The sequence below is a fragment of the Bos grunniens genome, chromosome X, assembly GCF_055505025.1.
Source record: "Bos grunniens cultivar Pamir isolate PY7600 chromosome X, Bosgru_T2T1.0, whole genome shotgun sequence".
Classification (NCBI taxonomy): Eukaryota; Metazoa; Chordata; class Mammalia; order Artiodactyla; family Bovidae; genus Bos; species Bos grunniens.
The window spans coordinates 16,525,886-16,547,170 of NC_141194.1; the positions used below are offsets into that span (position 1 = coordinate 16,525,886).

Sequence of the window (21,285 nt, forward strand, 5' to 3'; positions counted from 1 at the left end):
GAGGTGTTCAGAGAGAGGCAGCCTCCCCATGAGGCTGCTAACGGTACAAAAACTGGGCAACAAGAACCCTGAAACAGAAGCTGATCCTCACAGAGGCCAGCAGAGTACTGATTCCAGGCTGGACATTTAACCTATCACATGGATAAACCTCGATGAGAAACACTTATAAGGGTGAAACCAAAAGATTTTTAATTATATTCTACTTCAACTGGAAGAGTCCATATTCAAATGAACAAAATCCTCCTTGCTTATTTTCAAGGATATATTTATTATATTTGCTGTTAACTGTTAAAGCATCCATTCTGTTCAGTTATGGTTTTAAACTCAAGGTGTGAGTGTCTTTAAAAAATAAACTTCCATGTAGTAACGTTGAAATTTAGGAGGGCCCACTACTTTCCTATATGGGTTCTATGATGGAAGAAGCAAAAGAATAAGTCATTCTCAGAAGGAAACAATCTTTTTCTTTCTGGTTCATGAGAATGACATTTTACTCCAAGAAAAGGTTTTTCATTTTCTGACTGTAATTTGTTAATATTCTGGAGTCTGGGATAACTTTTGGATATACACCATCCATGCTTCAAGTTTACATAAAAAATGACCTCTCAGGCCTTGGGGAAGGTTTATTTAACCAGAAAGTTCCCTCACTGTGACTCAGGTAAAGCCCAGAGAAGTGGCCAAGGGTGAGAGCAGATACAACTGTCCTTAATAGTGCTAATGCCTGGAATATATAGCTAATGGTTGCCAGGACAATGGGATGATCTGTTTGCTCACTTGCTTGCTCTCTCTCTCTCAATTTCAGTCACATCTTTTACTTAAATAAAAAGCCCGGGGAGTCATTCCAGTACCTCCCCAAATCAACTCTGTAGAGCTTTGCAAAGGTTAAAGCTGAAAACTGAAACTAATCAGTCCCCAAACTCATGTTTCCATGGTCCTGGCCTTTTCTCAAGGCTATGAATAGCTCCCATGAAATGTAAAGTATCTTTTGACCTTCTGCAGGTGCCTTGGTGGGGGGCCAGTGAGCTCATCCCACACCGTGAGCTACTACAACCCATTTGCCCCTGCTGCGAAGTGAGGCACATCCCCAGTGCAAAAACTTCTGGACACAATATTTCTTCAGCTCAGTCTGTCTCAAGTTCAGGACTCAATAAAATGGTTACTTTCCATAGAAATAGACTTCAATCTTTATTAAACCATTGCTAAGCCTATATCAAATGATATAGCCCATATAAAGTAAACAATCATCTCACATTTGATAAAGATGAAGAAAAAGAATCTGTCACATCTTTAGGATATAGATATAGAATTTAATTCTGTCAAATTCACACAAGGTCCAAGGCTGAACCACAAGGTGGACTCATATACTAGAAGAAAAACTCCAAGTTAGTGAGTCCAAGTAGCCTGTTACTACACTCTGAAGGCAACTTCCTTCCATAACAACAGCAAAGGACAAAAACATCCAAGAGATTTCTAGGGACAAAGCTTGATGGAAACAAAGGGAAGGAGACTGGTCATTTACGATAACTCGTAAAACTTGAAAAAATTAGTTGGACGGAAGTGTTTACAAGTAACTAGAATCATCCCACAGATTTAGCCTCTGATCCTTGTTTTACGGGGAAAAAAAGTGGTTTTTCATTAATTTGGGGTGGGAAAAAATGTAGCTTTTGAGCTCAGCACAATGAACTATTTATCTGGCCTGACAAGGCCAATCAATCCAGCTCCCTGTTTATTATAAGGAGTAGTAGGATACTGTTAGCTTTGATGAGTGGGGGCAGGGCCAAAGACAGCCCTGATCCTGGTACACAATTCTTCCCTTCAACTGGAAATTTATGTTTGGCCCAGGTGACCTGGGGGTCAGTATGAAGCCTGGGATAGAATGAAGATGGTTTCTTATGTGTTTCATATTTACAGGACACCTCCATGTGCTAAGGTCTCAGAGTCAATGACAGATTCATTACATAGAATACCTAGGAGTAATAAAAAGTTGGTCATAATCAGGTGGAGGCTTAAAAAGGGAATATTAAAGTCAGTAAGCCAGTTCTTTAAATGCCCTTTTCTGGTTAATGAAAAATTCTGTAGGGGACTTCAAAGGTCATATTTTTGTTGTAAAGAGACAATTATCTGAAAAGTTTAATTCTTTCATTGATTTAAAAGTTCTCAGGTAATTTTTATCAAATTCATCTGGATAATTACCTTAGTTCCTTAATTCCTTATCTTCTTAAATTAACGAATTATCTGAATTATCTTATTTACTTTACAAAAACAGAGCTGGCTGGAAGGGCCTTGCCAATGACGTCTGGGTATGCAATTCCTCAGCCCACCGACCCAAGCAGTATCAGGAGAAATGGGAGGGGCTCAGGTGAGCAAGGGAGGTTTGGGGGTACAGACCCACGCACCGAACTCTAGCTGTCCAAGTCCAATAAGCACAGGCCTCAGGAGTTCTGGAACCTACTTGCAAGAACGCAGGATGGGCTCTGGGCTATGGCTACAGTTTTAGAGCTAGACAGCCCAAATTCTTACAACGGGAAATCTCCATTGGCAGGATGGGTTTTTTAAAAAAAAGGAAAGAAAAAAAATCCTATAGCTGCTAACCAGTGTGGGCCGCCAGCCAATATTTCATCTGAATAATTCAAAAAAGGAAATGTAACCCAGGGCAGCTGGAGAGGGTAGAGGAAGAAGCAGGAAGGAAGAGAGACACAAAGCTGAGGTCTCAAGCACTATGATCAATGGACAGTTTATTGGACAAAGTCTTACAACGTCTACATTTGATGAAAGATTAGCTGTTCTTGCCCATGGTTATGCAAACTTGCCTTCTTTTTTCTTTTTAATGGAACCCTTTGCTAATACATTTCTGGGTCCTGCTTTTTGACCGGTTCTATGTTTCTCTTTAAGGAAGTAATAAGCCCCTGAAAAGGCTGCCTCTGAAAGTTAAGCTACCTCAGGTATGATCAGTGTGTGCCTGGGCTGGTCCAATGGGGCGGGTGGGCATGGGAGAAACTAAGGCAAATCAGTTTCCATTTTAGTATAAAATTGAGTCAGGTCACCTGTGCCATCTTATAGAATCTCTCCTACCATTTTAAACAACAAGGTCACAAAGCGTGGACAGGGGAGAAAACAAAACTCCAACCAGCTGATACCTGGAAAATCCACCAAGGTGGAGACAAGATGGTGAAAGGTTTTCTGGTTACACAGAAGTCTGAATGAGCTGCATCTCTGTAAGTCCTGCCTCCTAAACTGAAAGACAAGGCCTGTGTTTGGGAGCCCAGCAGTCAGAGAAAGAGCCTGCTGAAGTCTGCCCTTAAATTAAGAAGAGAGCATGGCCAGACATGCTCGGCTTAGCCAGCACCATAGCATTCTCTGAAGTCACCTGTCATCCATAAAAATAGACACAAAAGAGAAAGCTAAAGTCCTAGAAAAATAATCATTTAGAAATTTAGTCTACTTCACCACTGTAAAAAAAAATTTCATTAGTTTCCTTTGGTATGGTTATTGTATCGTTACTTGCCATATATGAGTGTGTGTGCACCCAAAATGTATACAAAAACCAATGCCATTCAATTTTCCAGCAATTCAGACTTTGATCCAGTTCACCCAGCAGTTATCAGTTTGGGTTTGTGTGTGGGGAGAGAGCTCTCTCTCCTTTGCCATACCTCTCTTGTTGGTTCTTAGAATTGTTTCAGAAGACAGCAAAGCATTTCCACTGGACACTTCGTGCATGGGCTTTTCTGGAGCTTTGCTGGAGAGAGGCTCTTTCTTCATTTCCTTCTTTATTTCCTATGAGGATAAAGAAAAGGAAAACAGGATTGTAGTTTAACATTTCCAAATGTCTCTATTTTAAGCTTCAGCTTTCTGGAATGCACTACAGTGACCTCAACTCAGCACATTTTAGAAACACCATTTCCTATGTGTTTGTTGTTTGTTTTCCTTACATTTAGTAGAGAAGCACCTGGTCCTATAAAACAGAATAATGTCCAATACAGTGACGCAATCTTCTGTGACTATGGTCAAGTGATCATAAAGGCCACCAAACAACTCTAAGGGACAGCCTGTTCTACTTTTTGAACAATGACAAGCTTTGGCCAAGCACAGTCACCCCTCAAAAGCTTTCTATTCTTCCAACAGGGGTTTAAAGAAGTATATTCCAAAATCACCACTGCACTCACAGTTACGCTAAACCCAAAAGAAGACTTAAGTTCATTTACAGTTACCAAGTTCTTCTGGCTTTTTAATCCTTAACTGAGAAAAATACAGAGATAACAAACTAAAATAAAGACTATCGTTCTAAGCCAGAGGTCGGCAAACTAAGCCACCATGTGTTTTTGTAAATAAAGTTTCATTATAATACAAGCCCATTCATTTCATTTAGGTATTTTCTATGGCTGTTCTGATGCTGCAACAGCAGAGTTGAGGAGTTGGAACAGAAATTCAAGCCCAAAATACCTGACACACAAAGTTTACATGAGGTAGTCTCTTATCAAAGCTCCATTAAGATCTGGATTTTTAAAACCTGATGCCTGATACAATCATTTCAAATTACTTAATAATTTACATAATTATGTTCAAAAGCATTAAAAGTCAGAAATGATAGTAACTCACAAGCTGCAGATCTGGGCTGGGGTTCTGGGCTTGTCTGGACCCAGGATCACATTGACTTGGGAAGAAGGGAAAGCTAAGCGCCTGGAGTCAAAGCATACCTGGGTGTCAGGAAGGGCTCAAAGAGGAAAGATGTGTTCTTTAGAAAGAGGCTGGGGCAAGAACTGGGCCTGGGTCCTTCAATGAATGAACAGGAAGATGGAAAATTTGGTGGGAGGCCACACTTTGGCCTGGGCAGAGGTAGAAAGAACAGAATAAAAGCTTGTCAAAACATAGCCACTGCCTAGCAGCTTCCTACACACCCAAGTGTTAGTTACTGTATCCAATTCCCCGATTGCTGGCCTTGTTCACAACAGCCTCGCCCTCTTCTCCCTCACCAGGGCCCCACCGGAAACCAGCAACTGTGGCTGGTGCTCTGCTAGGTTGAGAGTTTCAGCTGGCGCACCAGGCCAACACAGCATAAAGCTGTGGGCATGCGCGTGCATGTATACGCACTCCCACCTCAGCAGCCCAGCACCTGCTAGAACAGCAGTTGCTGGGGGTTTGTGCAGCTTCACAGGCAGATGGCATCAGGGGACAATCTGCAAACACTGCCAGCCTGAGTTGCATGAAAGGATGCTTTCTTAGTGATGGCTGCCAGCCTGCTATGGCTCTAGAAATACAGAAAAGCAGCCACTGTGGGGTCTTCTTCCCCAGTGGCTGCTTCTTTGGGGGTAGAAGAGTTGCTTAAACATCACTCTCCACTGTAGGGTGGGTACGACCATGCAAACACCAATTTCCCAACTGGACACAACATAATGCAGTGGTGCAACATCCAGTTTTGCCAAGGAGTTATTCAGAGAAACGCAGCGGGCTGTGGGTGACGTGCTGAGTACTTGCTTAGCACTAACCACTAATGGCATGCAGCTGGGGAAGGATGAAGGGGCTGCAAATATTTGAAAAATTGGGTTGGTCACTGGGGAAAGCCTCAGAAGCCATGGTTGTCAAGAATGTTCACACCCAAGGCTTCAGAGCAGCACCTAATGAGCTTTGAAGGACTGATCTGATGAAGCAGGTGCTTAAGGGCTGAGAAACCAGCAACAGGGGAGGATCTGGTTCATAAGTTTCAGATTCTGTGCCCCACACCAATGATTGTTCACATTTGCCAGATACATAAGCCTAATGATGACACAATTCCTTAAGTTGCTTCTTATATGGAAGCAAGGAGACAAAACCAAAAATATGTCTTGCCCTTTTCCAAAGAAACCAACCAGACACGCAACCATGGCAGTGCATCCTACAGACTCTCCACTGGCCCAACAACCAGGTTCATCCAGGCTCAGTGTAACCTCACCAAAACCAAATATCTTCCCTCCAATCTGCCCCTTCTCTGGGAGCAACAGGAGCTATACTGCTTGATAGCTCATCATCTGCACACTTACACAGGCTGGAAGACTCAGCGTTAACCCTTGTATCTAACCAGCCACCCAGTTGGGCTCTATCTACTTCCTTAATCTATTTATCTCCTTCCTCCCATACTGCCTTAAAAACATGAGTATCAGGCAAAGAACTTGAACAGACATTTCTCCAAAGAAAATATACAAATGGCCAATAAGAACACGACAAGATGCTCCACATCATTATTCACTAGGAAAACTTAAATCAACACCAAAATGATATACCCTTTCATTCCTACCAAGATGGCTAGATTTTTTCTTTTTTTTTTTTTTTTTTTGTAAATGAATACAAGTGCTGATGAGGACGTGGAAAAACTGGAATCCTTGTACACTGCTGGTGAGAATGCAAAATGGAGCAGTCACTGTGGAAAACACTATGGTGGTTTCTCAAAAAGTTAAACATGAAATTACCATATGATCCAGCAATTCCACTTTCAGGTAATATACCCCAAAGAGTTGAAAGCAGGGACCTAAACAGATACTTGTATGCCAATGTCTGCTGCAACATTATTCACAAAAGCCGAAAAGCAGAAACAACACAAGAGTCCATCAGCAGGCAAACAGATAAACAAGATCTGGCACGCACATACAATAGAATATTGCTCAGCCTTAAAAAGGAATACAATTTTGATACATGCTACAACATGAATGAACCTAGAAAACATCATGCTAAGTGAAAGAAAGTGAAAGAAAGTGAAATTGAAGTCTCTTAGTTGTGTCCGACTCTTTGCGAACCCATGGACTGTAGCCTACCAGGCTCCTCGGTCCGTGGGATTTTCCAGGCAAGAGTACTGGAGTGGGTTGCCATTTCCCAGACACAAAAGGACAAAAACGATCTGATTCCATGTATATGGGACATCTAGAATAGGCAAACTCAGAGACAGAAACTGACTAGAGGTTACCAGGGAGTAATGGGATGGGAGGACAAGAGTTAATGTTTCACGGTTACAGAGTTTCTGTTTGGGGTGATGAAAGTTTGGAAACAGACAGTGGTGATGGTTGCGTAAAATTGTGAATACAATGAATGCCACTGAATTGTACTTCTAAATGGCTAAAATGGCAACTTTTTGTGTTATATTTTTTTTACCCACAATAAAAAATACACATGAATACCATCTTACATTTGAGAGTTTACCTTGTACCAAAGCTTCCTCTAAGAGCTGCACCGGGATGGCAACTTTTAACATGCAGAACAGCCCTATTCACTGATGCGCATGCCAAGTCACAGAGAGCTGAGGAAGCCCATCCGAGGTCAAAGGAGACACCAGAACTGGAACTCAATGGCTAGCTTCAGAGCTTGCCTCTTAGCCACTCTCCCCCAAATGCCACCTGCCTCCAGTCCGCCCTCCCTGCTTCACCTCCACACTGCCCCAAGGGACGCTCTCCTAAAGCTACTGTTCACTCTTGCCACTCTCCTCCTCAAAGCCTCCAATTACTCCCAAAAGACCACAGGGAAAGCTCTTGCCTTCAAAAACTTTTCCAATTGCACAGCAAGCCACACGTCCCTGTGTGCTCACTTCTGGCTCAACCTATCTGACGTATGTGCTGACCCCAGGCACCAACTACCGGGCACATGCAAGGGCGGGGGCGGTGCACCCTTTGAACACCCTGACATTCACAGATGTCTGATGTCATGGACCCCTATCAGGGGGGCTCCAAAAATAGGTGACGATGCTGGCAATGACACAGCCTTACACTGGCAAGGGTTTATATAAATTAAAGTGCTGTAACTTTTTTTTTTCACTTGCTCCTCACAATAACACTGTCATTTTGTTACTGAAAAAAAAATCCTGATTTTTCTAGACTGATATATTTTTGCACACAAGAATCATGAGACCCAGTTAGGGAGGATGCAAGACCATCAAAAGGCTATGAGGCTAGTGTGGGGCAGGGAGGGCAGTGGAACCCAGCTTCGGGCCTTCCAGGCAGACCTCTCCTGCTACACCTCACTTCCCCCGAAGAAACAGTGTCCTGCCTACAGTGCGTGCATGCTAAGTTGTGTCAGTTGTGTCTGACTCTGTGAGATCCTATAGACTGTGGTCAGCCAGGCTCCTCTGCCCATGGGATTTCCCAAGCAAGAATACTGGAGTGGATTGCCATGCACTCCTCCAGGGGATCTTTCCAACCCAGGATCTCTTATGTCTCCTGCATTGGCAGGTGGATTCTTTACCTTGAGTGCCACCTGGGAAGCTCCCTGACTATACTATTGCTATTGCTAAGTCAATTCAGTCGTGTCCGACTCTGTGTGACCCCATAGACGGCAGCCCACCAGGCTTCCCCATCCCTGGGATTCTCCAGGCAAGAACACTGGAGTGGGTTGCCATTTCCTTCTCCAAATGCGTGAAAGTGAAGTCGCTCAGTCGTATCCGACCCTCAGCGACCCCATGGACTGCAGCCTTCCAGGCTCCTCTGTCCATGGGATTTTCCAGGCAAGAGTACTGGAGTGGGGTGCCAATGCCTTCTCCCTCTGACTATACTGGGGAGACTCAAATCACCCCAGCCATGGCTCCAGTGGAAAACTTCACTTTCCTCCACACCTGAAGAATCTAATACTGCTTTATCCCTAAGCCCACAAATACTAGGGCTGGAATCCTTGAAGACTCTTTATCATCCACACAAAATAGTTCTTTGCTGCAGAAGAGGGTGGACCTGACTGACAGTGGAATAACCCCTGCTTGTCTACAGCTGCCAGGATCCCTGAACCTGGAGCTCTCCGAGGTTCTGATCCAAGTCGGAGGGTGCCAGATTTCCTGGGTATGAGCATTCCAAGCCCCCAACCCTCAGTCTCAGCTTTCTAATGACGAGGCCTAAGTTATTAATCCATTTACTGAGAACCTGGATCCTACTCTCTCAGTGGTAGAGAACACACCCTGGGTCAAAATTGTGGGTCACGGGAGCTTACAGAAATTCATACATGCCCACAAATATAAATCAGCAATGATTCTGCTTGCTTTAAAACACAACAGAATAATCAGGGTATCCACTATCCTAAACGTTTTTAGGAGGTAAAGGAAACCCAGTTTCTCTCTTCTCAAATCTGAAGCCTTAACAACAGAAACTCTGCTTGGACAGCAAAATTGAGGCCATCAATAAACTATCAATGTTCCCATGACACTCAAACTGTATTGCAAGGACCTCCTGAGTGAACGGAGAGGGGAATTCACACCATTCCTGCTTCCCAAAGCAGTATGCTCATCAGAGTCTGAGACAGTTTATCCACAACTGGAGGCCAAGAAGCCCTGATAATGCCACTCTAGCAAAAATTCTCTGTGACACATTTAGCAGCCTGCAAACAGCAGCCTCACTGGGCAAAGGCATAATTCGTACACCACTAGGAGTTAAACTAGCAGAGTCTGCTTTCTGATAAGCAGGACTGCCTGGATGTAGCTGGTGGCAGAGTCAAGTCAGCTCTCTATTTTCACCTCTCCCTCCCCATTCATTACATACTAGGCAGGCACTGGGGGGTCAGCTCGGTTGAACCTCAACTTCTTTCAATTAACCAAAATACTACATAGCAAAATATCAATGAAGGTCCAGTTGGGGGCCCCTCCCTGCTTTCATCCTTTCTGTCTTCTATCAACCTCTGACACAAGTTAAGACAGAGACATCATGCCGGATGGAAAGAATGCTGTCAACAAACCAAAACTAGTCCTGGCATCATCATTTAGCAGGTGGGTGACCTTGGGGTCAGTAGTGAAAGCCTCTAAGTGGCTCTTTCATCATCCCCAAAAGCAGTTTAATGCTAGATGCTTTGGCACCATTAGAGAGATGTCTTCAGGATCAGTGAATTGGAGAGCAATATACAAATTGATTACTTATTGTCATAATTAATGCCATCATTAAATAGCAAGTGCTATTTAAAGAAAAAGAACTACACCTAAGAACACGGATGGATTTTTACAGTCAGAATGTTGAGTGAAAGAAGCCAGACCCAACAGATCACAGACTGTATGATTCCACTTATGTGAAGTTTGACAACAGGCAGAACTAATCAATGGTGAGAGATCTCAGAATAGACGTTACCCTTGGGAGGTACCAAATGGGAGGGGTACAAGACAGCCTGCTGGGAGGATGAAAATGTTCAACAATTCGATGTGGGTGATGGTTTGCACATGTAAAAATTCATTAGGCTGTATTTCTAAGATCTCTGCACTTCACTATATGCTATTTCAATGTAAAAGAAAACATAAACCAGAAGACAGATTCTCTTCAATCAAAATGCACTAATATTTCATTCCAGGAAGTCAAAACCCAGAAAAGCTAGTGCTTTGGTGTTTTAATATTCATCTCAGGGAGTGAAAAGCCTTCTGGGATCAACATTAAGACAATAAATGGTCAGAATATGCCAGATGCACCCTACCAAGTAGGTGAGCCAAGGGGCGTCTCATCTAATTGACATAATCAGCTGAGTGGCTCAGCTCCCTCCAAGGGGCACTTCCTCTCCCCATTAGCTGATTTCCTCAGATCTCACAATGATTCCTTCTCTCCTGCCATCAAGAATACAGGCACATGGAGCAGGCTGGTGACACTGACACCAGGGGAGCTCAGTGCTGTCCTGACCAGCCAGAAATGCTGGTGCCAGGCTTCTCGCAGCATTAGAGCAAGGCTGGGCAGGGTCCCCTAAAGCTCAGGGCTGAAGCAGGGCAGGGAAATGAGGCATTGTTTTTCAGCCTGCCTTCAAACTTGGTCAGTTTCTTTCTGAAGGGTAAGGTTTCCTTTAGAGCTAGATGGGGCTGAGGGTTCACAGCCATGCCCCCATACTAGTTCATGGAAAATCTTTTTGCAAAATTATCACTGGCAGAAATTAATAGGAAGTCACTAAAAATTACCCCAAATCTACTGATCAAGAGAATTTTGAATAGATACAGAACCCTGGAATAGCACATTGCTGTGCCCCCCACTCACACACAGACGCATGATATCTTCCTGCCCTCTTCACACACAAAAAGGCAAGTTTGCAAAGAATCTGCTCCATGAACATGCCCTGCTTACAGAGGTTCTGCTTTCCTACCATTTGGCTCCCTTCACAATATCAGTCTTAAAACACCCAGGAAGATACTGCAAGTAACCTGAAAGTAACAGCAGACACCAAGAGAGCTTCAGCTCTGTCTGTAAGACTGTTTCTTTAAAACAATACATCTCATTATTACAATATTTTTTGAAGTATTCATGCTGCTGAACCACAAAATGCACCAAGTTCATTAGAGAGAATTGTAAAGAAAATGTATATAAAATGTCTGAAGTAAATAAGGCAAAATATGAGGATTTGATAAAGCAGACTGGTGAGTACACTGGTACTCATTATTCAGTTTCTTTTTCCAATGCTTGAAATATTTCATAATTTCCCTTAAAAATTGCATAGTGAAACCATGTTGATGTCTCGTACCACAATGACCTCCTTATATTTACAAAATACACCGCCACTTTAAAAAGTGCTCTGACATACTATCATAAATATACCTAAGATATTTTCAGCTCAAAAGCTAAGAAGGAAAGTCTTTTAAGTAGCAGGAAACCTACTGTTATGTCTGTATATAAATCTTCGAATGACATCTATCATATATTTGTACTATTACCTCCCAAGAATCACCCATTACACAAGCCTAGGCAAGAGGCTCTTGACCTGCAGGATGGGAATGAATGCTGTGAAGAGTTCAGCCAGTGCTAGATTCCAGACAAAGATGAAACTGACTAATTTCATGTTCCGAAGAGATGACACAGCTTTCTGATGCATGACACAATTACCTGTATGACACTCAATGCCTTTATATATGCCCATGCCCTGCTAAACAGCTAGATTATTACCATTGGATCAAAGAGTGTCAATACCAACTATTTGGACATGATTTAGTGAGCACATAAGAAATATTTATCAAATGAATGGCCAATCTAGCAGGGCGTAATAAGCAGGATGGCTATCTACAGATAAGGGGGAGTATTTTCAATTCAGCTCAAAGCTATGACAACATTGAGACCTGTATGATCCTTACAATGACACAACTGGTGTTCACTGGGTCACAAGTAACTCCTCACCTAAGAGAATGCAGGTCTGGCATGAGAGTGGTAGGAAGAAGATACAGTAAGAAAATTCACACTGTGCCTCATTTTTTTTAAACAAGCAATGCCATTTCTTTCTAGACTGTGAATATTCAAAATAAATGTACTTATATAAAATGAAACCTTAAAAACACTAGAAGAAAACATGAGAGAAAGATTTTAAATCTCATAGTGGGAAAGACTCTTTGAAAGTCTGACACAGAATCCAGAAGACGAAAGAAAGAGTTGATAAATTACAGAAAACTATAAATATGGCATAGAAAAAAAGAAAATTTATCAAAACAGACAGAAGTCAAAGCGGGAGAATATTGCCTGTGATATAGAAAGACCTCTTTCCACAAAATATCAACAAAGAGATCAATAAAAATAGGAAAGCACAATTCATAGGAAAAAAATGACAAACACATGAAAAGATGTTTAATCACACTCATAAAAGAAATACAAATTACAGTGAGATTCATTTGACAATACCTGTACAGTACTCACCACCAGAAGGACCCTGAATCCTTTTGGCGATTTTCTTATATGAAAACTGTAAAATTTACACCTTCTATATTAGAATATTTACACAAGTATTCTCAACAGAGTGTGCACTCTCTCCAAATATTGTCTTGGTTTTCATAGCACGTAGCACAGTGCCTGGCATACAGCTGGTACTCATGCAAAGAATAAGTATGAGAGATACAGAAAGGGCAAGCACAAAACTCCCCAAAAGGTGACAGTCTAGATAGAGAAGGATATAAATAACTTTTTACTTACAATGAGATATCTTTTTCCCTTGATATTAAATACCATAAAGTTTCTCAATGGCTCTCTCTTATATCCAGTGGATTTCTTAGTCTTACTGATATGAGGTAGTTTTTATTTGTCAAAAACAATCAAAAAATTGTAATATAATATTGGCAATGATATAGAGAAAGACATCCTCTCATACTTTCCACTGAGAGTATAAACTGATGAATAAATTGGTACAACCTCTGTGGGAAGCGATGTGGCAATTATCTATCAAAAATGTAAATGCCTACGCCTTTTGACTCAGTATTTCCACTTCTAGGAATTTAAACTGCAAATATACTTGCACATGTTCAAAGTGGCATATGTACAAGATTAACCATTATGGCGTTGCTTAAATTAGTAAAAGAATGAAAGAATATAACATGTTTCAGTAGCAAACTGGTTCCATGAATCCACACCATGCAACCCTCTAAAAATGAGGCTGGTCCAGAAGTGTCATTAAGGATATACACCAAGACATGTTATTAGGCAAAAAAGCCTAATAATGCATGCAAACATTTGTTTGAATTTGTGTGCATGCCTCATTGTGCACACAAATGGATACAAAACAACAAACGGATAACTGAGACGACCTTCAGAAGGGGAAACAGGGTGGTTAAGAGACGGAAAACTTATTTTGTCCCTTTTAATTGGTACCATGCACCTGTCTTGCCTGTACAAAATTTAACTTGACTTCAAAATTCATAACTAAAATGTGTTTAGTATTTTCCAATCATTAGACTATTGACCGCTACTTTTTCTGCAAACAAGAATTAAGTTGGGATTATATCATCTCCACAGCTAATTTGAAAGATCCCAACATAACCAGTCAAAGTGAGAACAGTACATATAAACAAATACAAAACTTAAAAAGAAAGCACTTTGGCACATATAGTTCATCAAGAAGGGGACACGGGAAAGTTGAAATGTGGAGAAAATCATGACAGAACCAATAATCAATTATTTCTTCAATTATTTCATACAAAACTCAATATTATGGAAATATAATTAATGGCATGATAACAATCAATAAAGACAAATAAAATGCATATAAAGAGGCAATATTAAATCTTATGTGTACTTTTATCATGGGGAGAATACATTTTGCTTTGGTGCCCAGAGTGCAAGCTATAGGGGTTTAACAGTTTGGGATTAGTTAACTACACTCGAAAAGGTTAATTAAACAATCTCAAATTGTTTAATTTGAGCTCCCTAAGGAATGGGCACTTTCTCTATCAATCTCTTCCTGAAAAAAGTTTAAATGTTACTGATAGTATCGTACCTACTTCATGAAGCTATACTATTTGAAACACATAAATTATTGGGCCTTTTGCTAGGTAAACAGATTGCTCTTGGAGAAAAAAAGAAGGGACATCCATGGTCCAATATCCATTTCTTCTTTTTTTTTTCTGTAATCTTTTAAATAGCTTTGATGATTATTACAATCCTGTGCCTCTCTGACCCTTTGCTGGGTTCCCAGTCACAGCACTGACCACTGTACTCTTGAGTTAAGAAGTCTCTCAGTCACTCGGTAAGTACTTCAAGGGTAAGAAATAGGTCTCACTCATCTTTCATCCCCAGACACTCAATAAGTGTTGGCCAGTAGGTACACAATAAATGTTAGCCATTACCATTACCTCTATCATTCTTTTAACCATTATTTGAGTACCTACTTTGTGTCAGATAGAAATGAAAACAGTGCATGTATCTGGCTGACTGTCAATTTTTACAGTCACAACTGCTTCTCAGACTGATAATCTAATGGGAAAATGTAAACACAAGGTAATCTACTTGAGAAAGTTTAAAGTAATGATCATAAAGGTGATCAAAGAACTAAAGAGAATGGATGCACAAAGCAAGAAATTAGAAGTTTTTAACAAAGAATTAAAAAATATAAAGAACAACCAAGCAGAATTAAGGAATATAATAACTGAAGTGAAAAATACACTAGAAGAAATCAACAAAAGATTAAATAAGGCATAAGAACAGATCAGTGAGCTCACAGAAAGAGTAGTGGAAATCACTGCTGGCAAACAAAAAAGAAAAAAGAATGAAAAGAAATGAGGGGGAAAAAAAGAAAGAAATGAGGACAATTAAGAGACCTCTGGGACAACATGAAGCACACTAATATTCACATTATAGGGGTCCCAGAAGGATAAGAAAGAGAGAAAGGGCCTGAGAAAATATTTGAAAAGATAATAGCTGAAAACTTCCATAACCTAGGGAAGGAAACAGTTACCCAAGGCCAGGAAGCACAGAGTTCCATACAGGATTAACCCACCAAGGAATATACCACATCACATTATAATCAAAATGACAAAAATTGAAGATAAAGAGAGAATATTGAAAGCAACAAGGGAAAAGCAACAAATAACACACAAGGGAACTCTCACAAGGCTAACAGCTGATTTTTCAGCAGAAATTCTGCAGACCAGAAGGAAGTGGCACAATATATTTAAAGTGATGAAAAAGAAAAACCTACAACCAAAAATATCCTACCCAGAAAGGCTCTTGTTCAGATTTGATAGAGAAGTCAAAAGCATTACAGACAAGCAGAAACTAAAAGAATTCAACACCATCAAACCAGTTTTACAACAAATGCTAAAAGATTTTCTCTAGGCAGAAAAGATGACAACTAGAAACAACAAAGTAACAAACTGGAAAAGTTTACTGATAAAGGCAAACATACAGTAAAGATAGGAAATTATCCACACACAAAGATAGTTAGGTTAAAAGACAAAAGTAGTAAAATTATGTGTATCCACAATAAGCAGTTAAGGGATACAAAAAAACAATTAGATGTAAAACATAAAATAAAAAACAGTAATTGTGAGGGGAGGAGAGTAAAAATGCAGGGTATCTAAAAGGTCTCTGAAATTAAGAGATCAGCAACTTAAAAATAGTACATATAAATACAGACTCCTATATAAAAACCTCATGGTAACCAAAATAAAATCTATAACAGATATGCACACAAAACAGAAAAAGGTATCTAAACATAACAGTAAAAATAGTCATCAAATCACAAGAGAAAAGAACAAAACAAAAAAGGGGCAGTAAGACCTACAAAATCAAATTCAAAACAATTAACAAAGTGGCAACAGGAATATACAGATCAATAATTACCTTAAATGTAAGCAGCCTAATTGCTTGAACTGAAAGACACAGACTGGCTGCATGGATACAAAAACAAGACCCACATATCTGCTGCCTACACGAGACTCACTTCAGATCTAGACGCACATACAGACTGAAAGTGAGGGGATGGAAAAAGGTATCATATGTAAATAGAAGTCAAAAGAAAGAGCAGCAATACTTATACCAGACAAAATAGACTTTAAAAACTGTTACAGGAGACAAAGAAGGATGGAAGATAATGAGCCAGACAGAAAATCAGTGAGAAACATGGGCCTTAAATGGCACATTAGACCAGAAGGACTTAATTAATATTTATAGAGCATTCCATCCAAAAGCAGCAGAACACACAGTATTTTCAAATGCACATGGAACATTCTCCAGGATAGATCACATGCTAGGCTACAAAACAAGCCTTGGTAAATTTAAGAAAACTGAAATCCTATCAGCAAAAAAGCATGCTTCTATCAGCACAAAAGCATCTTTTCAGACCACAACACTAGAAATCAACTACAAGAAAAAAAAAACTGCAAAAAACACAAACACGTAGAAACTAAACAATATGCTACTAAACAACCAATGGATCACTGAAGAAATCAAATAGAATCCAGAAAACACCTAAAGACAAGTGAAAATGTACATACAATGATCCAAACTCAATGGGATGCAGCAAAAGTAATTTTAAGAGGGAAGTCTATAATGATACAAGCTTACCTCAGGAAACAAGAAATATCTCAAATAAACAACCTAAACTTACACCTAAAACAACTAGAGAAAGAACAACAAACAAAAACCAAAGTTAATAGAAGGAAAGAAATCATAACGATCAGAGCAGAAATAAATGAAATAGAGACTTAAAAAACAATAGAAAAGATCAATGAAACTAAAAGCTGGTTCTTTGAAAAGACAAAGTTGATAAACCTTTAGCTAGACTCATCAAGAAAAAAAGGAAAAGGGCTCAAATCAATAAAGTGAAAAATGAAAATGCAGAAGAACCAACACCACAGAAACTCAAAGGATCATAAGCAACGACTTACTACAAGCTATTATATGCAGATACAATGGACAACCTAGAAGAAATGGACAAATTCTTAGAAAGATACAATCTCCCAATACTGAACCAGGAATAAACAGGAAATATGAACAGACCAATTATCAGTACTGAATTGAATTACTAGTTTTAAAACTCTCAATAAGCAAAAGTTCAGGACCAGATGGCTTCACAGGTAAATTCTACCAATATTTAGAGAAGAGTTAAAACCTATCCTTCCTAAACTATTCCTAAAAATTGCAGAGGAAGGCACACTTCTGAATTCATTCTATAAGGCCACCATAACCCTAATATCAAAACCAGACAAAAATATCACATACATACACACTAAGAAAATTACAGGCCAATGTCACGGATGAATATAGATGCAAAAATTCTCAACAAGGTAGTAGCAAACCAACTTCAGCAATACACCAAAAGGATCATACATTATGATCAAGTGGGATTTATCCCAAGGATGCAAGAATTCCTCAGTATCCACAAATCAATCAATGTGATACATCACACTAAGAAACTGAAGAACAAAAACCATATGATCATCTCAAAACATGCAGAAAAAGCTCTTGATAAAATTCATCATCCATTTATGACTAAAAACTCTTCAGAAACTGGGCATAGAGGGAACATACCTCAACATAAAAAAGGCAATATATGACAAACTCACAGCTAACATCATACTCAATGGTGAAAAGCTGAAAGCATTTCCTCTAAGATCAGGAAAAGGCCAAGGATGACCAAGCTCACCACTTTTATTCAACATAGTTTTGGAAGTCCTAGTCACAGCAGGGAATAAAAAAAAATAAATAAATGGAATCCAAACTGGAAAAGAAGTAAAACTATCACTGTTTGCAGATAGCATGACGTTATACACAGAAAATTCTAAAGATGTTATCAGAAAACTACTAGGGATCTCCAATGAACTCAGGAAAGTCACCTAGAGTAATGGAAATAAAAGCAAAAATAAATATGACTTTTCTGGTGATCTAGTTTAACCACTAGACTCTGAGCTTCCATTGTAGGGAATGCTGATTCAATCCCTGGTCAGGGAAGTTCCCATACCAGATGATGCAGCCAAAACAAACAAACAAAAATAAATAGACGAATGGACCCTAATTAAACTTAAAAGCTTTTGCTGTATGCGAGACAGCAAAAGAGACACAGATGTATAGAACAGTCTTTTGGACTCTGTGGGAGGGGAGGGGGGATGATTTGGGAAAATGGCATTAAAACATGTATAATATCATCTAAGAAACGAATCGCCAGTCCAGGTTCGATGCAGGATACAGGAAGCCTGGGGCTGGTACACTGGGATGACCCAGAGGAATGGTATGGGGAGGGAGGTGGGAGGGGGGTTCAGGATGAGGAACACGTGTACACCCGTGGTGGATGCATGTTGATGTATAGCAAAACCAATACAATATTGTAAAGTAAAAAAAAATAATAATAATAAATAAATAAATAATAAAATAAAATAAAAATAAACTTAAAAGCTTTTGCACAGCAAAGGAAACCATAAACAAAATAAAAAGACAACCTATGGACTGGGAAAAAATATTTGAAAACAATGCTACCAACAAGGGTTTAATTTCTAACATATGCAAACAGCTCATACAGCTTAACATCAAAAATAACAAACAACTTAATTTAAAAATGGGCAGAAGACTTAAACATACATTTCTCCATAGAAGACATACACATGACCAACAGGCACATGAAAAGATGCTTGATATCGTTAATTATTAGAGAAATGCAAATATATGTGTGTGTGTATATATATATGTGTGTGTGTGTGTGTGTGTGTGTATGTATATATATATATAACTGAACCACTTGCTACACACTTGAAACTAACACAACACTGTAAATTAACTATACTTCAATTCAAAAATGTAAATACACTAGGATCTTTTAAATATAAAAGGAAACCAAATACATTCTTCATTTTCCTAAATCTTCTAAAAAATATAGAATTAGCTTGCAATTATGAAGAGTGTATTAGGAGAAAAGTACTGGCCTAAGGGTTTACATGGAGTATAACTCACTTGGTGTTCACAGCCACAGTAAGAAGTAGGGAGCATTATCACCTCTCTTTAACAGGTTGGGGGAAGTGGGTCCCAAGAAGAGATGAGCACAAAGGCAAAAAAGGGCTGAGAGAGAATTCTGAGAAAAAAGAGCAAAGCCAGAGGTATCACACTTCCTTACTGTACAGTATACTACAAAGTCATAGTAATAAAAACAGCATGGTACAGGCACAAAAATAAACACACTGACCAGTGGAACAAAATAGAGAGCCTAGAATTAAATCCTGCTTACAGAGCCAACTAATATTCAACAAGGGAATCAATAATACCCACAGGGAAAGTATAGTTTCCTCAATAAATGATTCCCAGAAAACTGGAGGACTGCATGCTGCTGCTGCTGCTGCTGCTAAGTCACTTCAGTTGTGTCCGACTCTGTGTGACCCCATAGACAGCAGCCCACCAGGCTCCCCGGACACTCATCTCATACCACTCACAAAAGTTAACTCAAAATGGATCAAACACTTAAACATAAGACCTGATACCATAAAACTCCTAGAAGAAAATGGAGGGGAAAAAATCACTGATGCTGCTCTTGGCAGTAATTTGGGTATAAAAAACAAAAGAAAAAAGAAAACAACAAATAGGACTACTACTTCCCTGGTGGCTCAGACAGTAAAGCGTCTGTCTACGATGTGGGAGACCCGGGTTTGATCCCTGGGTTGGGAAGATCCCTTGGAGAAGGAAATGGCAATCCACTCCAGTACTATTGCCTGGAAAATCCCATGGACAAAGGAGCCTGGTAGGCTACAGTCCATGGGGTCGCAAAGAGTCGGACACAACTGAGCGAATTCACGTTCATGTTCACTCAAAAGCTTATGCAAAGCAAAAGGAACAATTAACAAAATCAAAAGACAACATACTGAATGGAGAAAAATTCTGCAAATCATATATCAGATAAGGGGTTAATCTCCAAAATATATAAAAACCTCAGTCAACTAAAAAAATCTGATTTTAACATGGGCAAAAGAATTAAATTAACAATTCTCCAAAGAGGACATCAAAATGGCCAACAGACACTTAAAAAAAAAAAAAAGAGCCAAACATCTGGGAAACGTAAACCAAAACCATAATGAAATATCAGTTCACACCTGTCAAAATGGCTATTATCAAGAAGATAAGAGACAACAGGTACTGGTGAGGATGTAGTAAAAAGGGGACCTGCATACATTGCTGGTGAGAATCTGAAGTTGGTTCAACTACTATGGAAAACAATACACAGGTTCCACAAAAGATTAAAGACTGATCTACCATATGATCCAGCAATTCTACTTCTGGGTATACACCCAAAGGAAATGAAAACAGGATTTCAAGGAGATATATTCACTTCCATATGTATCACAGCATTATTCACAATAGCCAAGATTACAAAAACAATCCAAAAGTCCATCAGTAGATATGGATTTAAAAAAATGTGGTAAAATGTGGTACACACACACACACACACACACACACACACACACACAATGGAATATTATTCAGCCATGAAAAGGGAAGCAACCTTGCCATTTTACAACAACATGGATAGACCTTGATCACATGACGGTAAGTGAGACAAGTCCGAAAACAACAAGTACTGTATCACTTATATGTGAAACCTGAAAAAATGAAACTCAACAAGGTCCTACTGTAAAGCACAGAAAACTACATTTAATATCCTGGGATAAACCATAATGGAAAAGAATATAGTACAGGGAACTCTTCTCAATACTCTATAATAAATCTATATGGTAAAAGAATCTAAAAAGAGTGGATATATGCATATGTATAACTGATTCACTTTGCTGTACAGCAGAAACTAACACATTTTAAATCAACTATTCTCTAATAAAAATTTTAGTTAAAATTAAAACTAAATAAGAATTCCAAAAATGGAAAAAAGTATGTATATATGTGTATAACTGAGTCACTCTGCTATACAGTAGAAATTAACACACTATAAATTGACTATACTTTAATAAAAAATAAATTTAAAAATAAAAAGCTAAACCCGTAATAAAAAGAGTAAAATGGTGGTTGCCTGGGTATAAGGGATGGTGATAAGAATGACAGTGTTGAAGGGCACAAATTTGTAATGAGGAGTAAATAAGACATAGAGATCTAATTCACAGTATAACGAATACATATAATAATACCGTATTATAATGATGTAATATGATAAATA

At 39.3% G+C, this 21,285-nt stretch overlaps 1 protein-coding gene across 10 annotated transcripts in view; it reads right to left on the bottom strand.

Annotated features, from left to right (window-relative positions):
* The window catches only part of SH3KBP1 (SH3 domain containing kinase binding protein 1), a 334,366-nt gene that overhangs the window by 202,163 nt on the left and 110,918 nt on the right, over positions 1–21,285 (bottom strand). For all 10 annotated transcript variants that reach the window (XM_086387406.1, XM_086387410.1, XM_086387408.1 and 7 more), the window contains one exon: positions 3,648–3,771. In XM_086387406.1, coding sequence (XP_086243532.1) covers positions 3,648–3,771 — 124 coding nt within the window. The remainder of the gene's footprint in view (positions 1–3,647; positions 3,772–21,285) is intronic.